Source organism: Drosophila innubila (assembly GCF_004354385.1).
Source record: "Drosophila innubila isolate TH190305 chromosome 3R unlocalized genomic scaffold, UK_Dinn_1.0 2_E_3R, whole genome shotgun sequence".
NCBI classification, from domain to species: domain Eukaryota; kingdom Metazoa; phylum Arthropoda; class Insecta; order Diptera; family Drosophilidae; genus Drosophila; species Drosophila innubila.
Window position 1 is genome coordinate 18,206,510 of NW_022995380.1, and position 8,289 is coordinate 18,214,798.

Below are 8,289 nucleotides of genomic sequence, written 5' to 3' on the forward strand. Positions count from 1 at the left end.
CTAACTTCAGCCGAGTCCCTCAACTAGGGCATTTGTTTGATTTCCTAGCTATATTCGCGTGTCCTCTATTGTTTAATAAAACATTCTTTGCTTAAGATTAACATAAAAGGAAAATCTGTTTAGCTAATGAAATTTGATCTTACTCGTATGTTTCCTTGAATCGGCAATCTCTAGAGTATCTCAGTCTCGACTTTATTCAATCAATCATTAATATTATTCAACTTAATGTGAATTTTTTCCATTTCCTATGCTGCAGGCCACCGATGACAATGGGCGAGGTCAAACCTCTGTGGTCGCCCTACGAATCTCTGTGAGTGATGCAAATGATTCCCCTCCTGTGTGTGAGAGTCCTCTGTATCGGGCCAGCGTGGATGAGGGTGCCTTGGTGTTCGATTCTCCATTGGTGGTGAAGGCACGAGATGCGGATACAATGTCTACCATTAGCTATCGAATTTTAGGCTCACCACAGATCGAAAGTATCTTTGACATTGACAAGCAAAGCGGACAGATCAGTATAAGAGCCAATGCGAGCTTGGATGTGACCAATCTTAAGAGTGAGCAGCTAATATTTGTGGTGGAAGCCAACGATGGACTATTCACCGCCAATTGCGGTGTCAACATAACTGTACGGGATGTGAACAATCATGTGCCCAGTTTTCAGCAGGAGAACTACAATGCCGTGATCGAGGAGAACTCCGAGATTGGCACGAGTGTGGAAAAGTTGCAGGCTAGTGATCTGGATACAGGCAAGAATGCAGAGTTGAGATATCGCATACAGCAGGGAAGCTTTGATGACTTTGGCATCGATGAGAGAACTGGCGAAGTGTTTGTTTCTCGCAAACTCGACTATGACAGACGCAACACGTACCAGTTGCAGGTGCAAGCTGCGGATCTGGGCACGCCCAGCTTGACGGGCACGGCAACGTTGACCATCAATGTGCAGAACAGCAATGATAAGGATCCCTACTTTGTTCCGGCCACCCAGCATGCAGAGGTGCGAGCAGATGCACCTACTGGTCACCTGGTCTACACACTGATCGCCCTTGATCCCGATGTGGCGACACATAATGCATTGGAGTTTGCCGCCACGGATGACATCACGGCCATTGACAAGGAGGGCAAAGAATTGCCGCATAGCGAACAGTTCAAGGAATACTTTGCCATCACACGGAATGGCAAAGTTCTTGTCAATCGGCAGCTCGATCGCAATCTTTTTGCTGTGATGCGACTCAATGTGCTCGTCACGGACAGCACGGCACCCAATGTCCAGCAAGGACGTGGTCTGCTCATCATACAGATCATTGATGTGAATAAAATACCACCGGTAAGAGTCAAATTCTTTTCTATTCACTTACAATTTACTTGCAGTCTATATTAATTTCCCATTGATCGAAAATGTTGTTGGCCAATTATAAATTCATCACTAAAGTCGCTGTCCAGTTGACCTGCAGTATCTGTGTAGTCTGTATGTGAGGTCAGCTGATGATGCTTCTCAGCGTAGATGTTGCTGTGGAAGAGAGAGGGTGAAGAGAGGTTCAGATTAGAAAAGAGCTGATTAGAACCGTAAAGCAGGCAATCATTAAATTCAGCAATTAATGATTGTTTAATATCATTTATTTCAATTTGCAATCAATTTTCTGAATTAATTGCAATTAATTTTTGATTACAATCATTAATCCAATCAAAATTTTTAAGTGCAATCTCCAAAAACAAAGGCATTAATTCTTTACTAAAAATCAACGAGTCGGTTATAATTATATAATGATGAAGGAGGACATTCAAAGCCACTTCAAGTATCAAAGAATTAAAGTTAGTTGACAAAGATTGACAAATGATCAAGGCTGCAAACCTCCAAAATTTTGTTAAAGGTTCGGTTCGGCGGTTCGAACCATAGAGCAAGACATAGGTGCGGTTCGCGAATTGGTTAATATACCCCCTGAACCCAAGGTTTGGGTTCGAACCTTGGTTCAATTTCATACAAAAAATATATTTGTATTGTTACAAATTTTTCTCAACATTTTGAACTAATTATTATTTTTTTTTTGTTGTAAGAAATCAAATTTTGATGATAATTTAAATTTATTTAAAGATGAGTTTTTTTAATCCGAAGTCTCAAATAATTGCGTAATATTAGAAAATCATAAATTTTATGTAATTATTTTATTTTCGAACCGAACCTTTTATTTTAGAAAGCGGTTCGGGTTCGCAAAGTAAATAATTTCAAGGGTTCGGTTCATTATCCGGCTCAGGCTGCTTAAAAACACGAGCCGAACCGGCTCTATGAGGTTCGGTTCAGAACCGGTTTGCAGCCTTGCAAATGATAAAGTAAGATTGCAAATAAAATGTCTAACTTAACTAATGATTAAATGATTAAAGTGATTGCACTTAAAATTGATTGCAAGCAATACGTTGATAGCACATTAAGATTTCTACTATCATAAGTAATGCTAACAATTTGAATTTCAATCAAAGAGTTTGAAATCTTTGCAATCTATCGATTGTATTACAATTTCTTAAAGCTAGACTGAGAAAATGCTGTCATTTGATGCTTACAGCGCCGAGACACAGCAGATGGTCTTGATAATCATCTTGATGAGGAATACGACAAAGACAGCAAAGCTATCGGGATGTAGATACTTGAGACAAGCATAACCCAGCACAATCTCATATATGTTCAACGCAACATTGTCAAGGATCTGCACAATAATGGAGGGCATTAACAGCTCAGGTTGCGAGTTGGTCAGCATTGGATAGCTACAGCAGAAAGCAATAAGATTCATAGATTCGATCTCAAGCTAAAATCAAAGTTCTCTTACATTGCAACAATATTCGAGGCGAGACCCATAAAGCACATGATAAATCGCATTAGCAGCAATCCCGAGATAAGAAATATGAATAGTTGTGGTGTCCAAATCTCCTGGTTGCATGTATCGACCACCACTTTGACCTCACGCAAATCCGAGTGTAAACGATGCACATTCAATGCAGTTGCCTTATACAATATGGCAATGATGTTGATAAAGAGAATCTTCAACTTGTCATAGGACATCCTGTCAGGCATCTTCTTGAGCTATCAGCTCGATTGCATTAATTTCAATTTATCTATTAGATATGTAATATCTGACTCAATTTTCATGATTCCCATCAAGATTTTTGACGAATAATACTAAGAATACCAATGTTGGGAAACAAATATTGGGAGCACAAAAGTGGGAAACTTGTTATTAAGAAATCAAAATTAGGTAAACAAAATTAGAGCGCGATAAAAACTATAACTCGTGCAATTTTTAATATTCTGGTTAAGCTATAGAAATATTAAAAAAAAAATATAAATTTATTTATAATATTTCCTAATATTAATGTACCAGATTATATCAATTTATTTATAATATTTCCTAATATTAATGTACTAGATTATATCAATTTATTTATAATATTTCCCAATATTAATGTACTAGATTATTATTCAAATTTTTGTACTCAATACGGTTTCTTATTTTAACTTCCTAGATATTTCTAACTTTTTTTTCCACACTAATTTTTTGTCTTACAAATTTAAGTCCAAGACTTCTTGTAGTCTAGTTGTCTTTGTTTGTATTTTTCATAACCACCTTTCTCTTTGTATCTCTCTTTCTCTCAATCTTTCGATAGAGATTTAATGCACCGTGGAGTCCAGAGCAGCCCGTGATTAAACTGCAAATGGTCGAGGAGCAGGCGGTGGGCACAGTGCTGACCACTTTGCAGGCCAGCGATGAGGACTCCAGCATTGACGAGTTTAACATAACGGCCAATGATTACTTTGCCATCAATCCTACAACGGGAGTCATCTATACCACAGCTCGACTGGACTACGAGGCTGTTAAGGAGGTCAAGTTCATGGTCACGGTCAGCGATACGGGTGTGCCAGCTCTTACGGCCACGGCGGATGTTGTTGTCGACATTATCAATCTGAATGACAATGAACCACACTTCACACAGTCGGAGTATTACTTCAATATCACGGAGAACTCGCCACGTGGCACGGTTGCTGGCAAAGTGGAGGCCCACGATGGCGATGTGGGCGCCTTTGGGGAGCTGACATACACGCTGATTGGGGAGAACAATAAATACTTTAGCATCGATGCCTACACGGGCAATGTGATGGTGGCCAATGCATCCATTTTAGATCGGGAGCAACTGAAGGAGCTTACACTTTCGGTTGTGGCACAGGATAAGGCACCTGCCACCGTTCAAAAGTCTGCCACGGCAACGGTAAGTGAATCTTTCATAAATTGATAAAAAATATATAAATTGATTACTCAATATTTTAATTATATATTTTTTTTTGAAAACTACGAAGCTAATAGTTATGTATTTATTTATTATAATTTATTATACGTAATGGATAATGATCTTATATTAATAATTTAGTGCATTTTGTATTTTTATATTTTAAACGTGGTCTTTTTAAAAAGTAAAGTGGCTTTTCAAATATTGCGGACTGCTAACAAGTATTAAATTAAAGTTATCTTGTACATTCTATCTTTATCTTTACCGAAATACTCGTTTTTAAAACGTACCTTAATCGATATTTGGTTCGGTATTAATGCCTGATTATTAATTTTTTTGCTCGATAGATCCACATTAACATTCTGGATGTAAATGACAATGCTCCAGTGTTCACACGCTCCACGTACAACTCGACGGTGTCGGAGAACGCGGCTTATCAGCCGCCGGCTGCACTGCTCCAGGTGCAGGCCATTGATTTGGATGAGGGTCTGTTCGGCGATGTGCGGTATATAATAATCGCTGGCAATGAGATGGCACTGTTCAAGCTGGACGCACAGTCGGGTATTATCTATCCGGCACAGAGTTTGGCTGGCAAGCATGGTATCTACGAGCTATTGATCTCGGCACGGGATACACAGGGATCGGGGACCATGGAGAGCACAGCCAAGGCAATTATCACAGTGTTGCGTGTGAATCGTCATCGTCCAGAGTTTGTGATTCCGGCTCTATCGAATGCAACCATTGAAATTCCCGGCGATATTGTGCAACCAGACTATTTGCTGCTCACGGTCAAGGCGTTGGACAATGATACCGATGACAGTGGCAGGATTAGCTATCATCTGCAGCTAAACAATCTGAATGTGCAGGAGACGGCCGAGTTCAAGATCGATGAGGACACCGGTGAATTGCGAGCTCGACAGCAGCTCAATCGCAAGATTCGTGCCAAGTAAGTAAAATTACTGAAAAAATAATGCATAAGGCGGAACAAATTGCCCTAAGTTATCAAATTGTAAATAGAAAAAAAAATATAATAAAACAGAGAATATATTTTAAATACACTTCTGAGATTTAGGTCTTAATTAAATTGTTTTCTTGTAATTTTTGTTCATTAAATTGTATAACTTAAAAGTCATCATCATCTCAGATCAAATCAATGATTAAACATGTTCCATTTACAGCTATGATATAATTTTGGTGGCACGTGATGCGGGCAATCCGCCTTTTGAGTCACTGCGTCTGCTGACGGTGAGCATTGTCGATGCGAATGAGAATCGTCCCGAATTCCCAGATGCCGCCAATCCATACAAGGTGTCAATCAATGAGAACAGCGGACGGGATGTCAAAGTGGGACACATTCAGGCATCGTCACGCAGCAAACACAATCGGGACATTTTCTACTACATGCTGCTGGGTAACGAGGATGGCGCCTTCTATGTGGACAAGCTGACGGGTGACATCTACACCAACAAGAGTCTGGATCGGGAACAGACTGATGCTTATACGCTGTACATATTGGCCAGCATCAAGTCCGATTTGCACATCTCTGAAGAGGAGCGCGCGTCGTTCTCCATCAAGACGTTGAGTCGGGACAACACTGTCGCCAAGGTGGCCATCACAGTGCTGGATGTGAATGACAATGCGCCTGTGTTTGAGAAATCCATGTATTATGCCGGAGTAAATGCCAATGCCAAGATGAATGCGGCCATTACGCTGGTCAATGCCACGGATGCGGATCAGGGCAAGAATGCCAAGATTGAGTACATGATTGTTGCCTCGAATCTTTACAAGTTCGGTGCCAGCAAATCGACGGGTTCCATTGTGCCAAGTCCGTTTGCCATATCGCAGGATGGCCGCATTACGGCCAATACAATTATGGCCGAGTACAATCAGGATCGCTTCGAGCTGGAGATTGTTGCCCGCGAACTGGAGCAACCTCAACGCTCGGCCAACACCAAAGTGAATGTGAGTTGGCAGAAAGAGTATAATTTGTTGGTTTGATTTAATGATATGCTCTTTTTAGATATGGGTCTTTGATGGCACACAGCTGGTCAGAGTGATTCTGTCACGGCCACCGGAGGAAGTCTACCAGGAGCAGGAGGAGATTATAGCCGAGTTGCGCAACGCAACACAGCATCGCATCATTGTGGACGAGATACGCTTTCATTTGGACTCAATTGGACGCATACGCATGGATTGGTGTGATTTATATTTCCATGCCGTCGATCCGCAGACTCATCAAATTGCGCCTGTCGATGAGATCCTCAAGGATATCGACCGAAACTATGATTATCTCAAGGTAGCTTCATTTTTAAGACAATCTCCATTCAACATTTGTAACTTTTATCCTTTATGATTGCAGGATTACTATGCTGGCTTTGCCATTGAGAATGTTGTTCCTGCGTACATCGCCATTGTGCAGGATGAATTTGATCTGGCCGTTGCTGGTTTGGTTGCCCTGGTCATAGTGCTCTTTGTGGGCGTCATTAGCTTCATTGTGCTCTGCTGTTGCCTGAAGCATTGGAATCTCTCTGTGCCTGTCGAGACGCGTCGCAAGGAGGCGCTGATTAAGAAGCAAATCATTGAGGATTTGAATACAACCGAAAATCCTCTGTGGATAGAACAGTATGTTGTCTTTACTCATATCTACATCCAAAAGTTCTTGTTCAATTAGAGTTTACTTGTAGAAAACTGAAGTTATACGAAGAACAGGAGCTCACCATGCAGGTATTTTCGGAGCCCGATCACATATCGAACTCGGATGCGCCTGGACATTTGGATCATCGCAGCTCACTGGAGCAGGTGCATCATGGACAGTCGGTGGATAATACCTATGCCACCATACAGCCGCGCAACAATCAGAATCGCCTGACCGCTGGCTCTGGCAGCAATGGAGGTGGAGGTGGTGGTGGTTCCATCTCCATGCGCAGCGGTGGTGCGGGCAGCGCCGGTGGCCTAGGCGGTGCTGGGCTGCTCTTGACGCGCATCGATCCACATGTCAACGATTTCGCGGATTATGCAACGCTACGCAACAATCGAGCACCCTCTGTATGTAATTTGAGGTGATCTTAAGTTAATTATATTAATATTTGTATACGTTGCAGATGTACGAGTTCACGGGATCCACATTTCAGGCACCGATACGAGATGGTGATGACGCCGTGGCCGAGCTTATTTAAACAGAGTAACAGCTGACAGCTAACTTGTAAATTATATAGTAGCTATACAATAACATGTATCTACAGATATCTTTAGAGAGCCCCCAAAACGTGCTTAGGTTTAGTTCAACTGATCTGATCTTTTGCATTTCCTGAGTTTGCTGCTAAAATACAAACATCAAACATATTTACAAGCATACTTAATGATACAAATATATACAGATACATATAAAGTAGTAGTATTATCTGGTATGCCAACGAAAAGATATAGAACTCAAATTATTAACTTAAATAATCTGCATATATATCAGCATAATTAAGTATAATTATTGTGTAAACAAATAGCTACAAAAGCCCCATAGTGGAATTTCTCCCGCATAAATAATGACAATAATATACTTGTATATCCATATATATACATACAAATATACGAATATATTACCGATGTCTAGTTTAATATCTAAGCGTTACTAACTAATATATATATTAATGTCTGTACAACAATTATTGGTTTAATGACGCGATATTAGTTTAAATGACACTCATTCTATATTATTATTAAGTTGTACTAGAACAAAAGACTAAATTATTTGCTCTTCCAATTATTGTATTACTTTAGTTCATGGTCTTGAAACTGTTAGTCCTAAGTTGATAGTTAATAGTTTAATTAGCCAGGCTTGCTCATACACCCATAAGTTCATAAGTTTAGTTCAATATAATGGAAATGTGCAACAAAACAATTTGCATCTTTATAAGAATAGAGTCAGAACTCATTGGTTTGCATTTACAACATACATACGATAAATATAAATAAATGATTTAATAAACAAATTAAAATCTTATTGAATGGTAACCTGGTTACCAA

The 8,289-nt window shown here is 40.1% G+C and overlaps 2 protein-coding genes across 2 annotated transcripts; one reads left to right on the forward strand and one right to left on the reverse strand.

Moving 5' to 3' along the window:
* The first annotated feature begins 247 nt into the window (after positions 1-247).
* LOC117792735 (cadherin-87A) lies at positions 248-8,256 on the forward strand. The gene is made up of 8 exons (XM_034632984.1): positions 248-1,324; positions 3,652-4,251; positions 4,617-5,215; positions 5,448-6,231; positions 6,290-6,565; positions 6,629-6,891; positions 6,954-7,314; positions 7,371-8,256. Exons 1-8 carry the CDS (start codon positions 248-250, stop codon positions 7,443-7,445), a joined length of 4,035 nt encoding a protein of 1,344 aa, XP_034488875.1. The 3' UTR covers positions 7,446-8,256.
* On the reverse strand, positions 1,326-3,076 carry LOC117793018. The gene is made up of 3 exons (XM_034633386.1): positions 2,817-3,076; positions 2,554-2,754; positions 1,326-1,507 (listed from the first exon to the last, which is right to left on the reverse strand). Exons 1-3 carry the CDS (start codon positions 3,059-3,061, stop codon positions 1,375-1,377), a joined length of 579 nt encoding a protein of 192 aa, XP_034489277.1. The 5' UTR covers positions 3,062-3,076; the 3' UTR covers positions 1,326-1,374.
* Positions 8,257-8,289: the final 33 nt, after the last annotated feature.

Excerpts from the sequence above, each read along its gene's own strand:
- LOC117793018 (XM_034633386.1), bottom strand. The coding sequence starts at position 3,061 with ATGCCTGACAGGATGTCCTATGACAAGTTGAAGATTCTCTTTATCAAC. Across the intron at positions 2,755-2,816 it reads GCCTCGAATATTGTTGCAAT|CTATCCAATGCTGACCAACT; the intron begins GTAAGAGAACTT and ends TTTCTGCTGTAG. Across the intron at positions 1,508-2,553 it reads ATCTGCTGTGTCTCGGCGCT|CAACATCTACGCTGAGAAGC; the intron begins GTAAGCATCAAA and ends TCTCTTCCACAG.
- LOC117792735 (XM_034632984.1), top strand. The coding sequence starts at position 248 with ATGCTGCAGGCCACCGATGACAATGGGCGAGGTCAAACCTCTGTGGTC. Across the intron at positions 1,325-3,651 it reads ATGTGAATAAAATACCACCG|AGATTTAATGCACCGTGGAG; the intron begins GTAAGAGTCAAA and ends ATCTTTCGATAG. Across the intron at positions 4,252-4,616 it reads AAAAGTCTGCCACGGCAACG|ATCCACATTAACATTCTGGA; the intron begins GTAAGTGAATCT and ends TTTGCTCGATAG.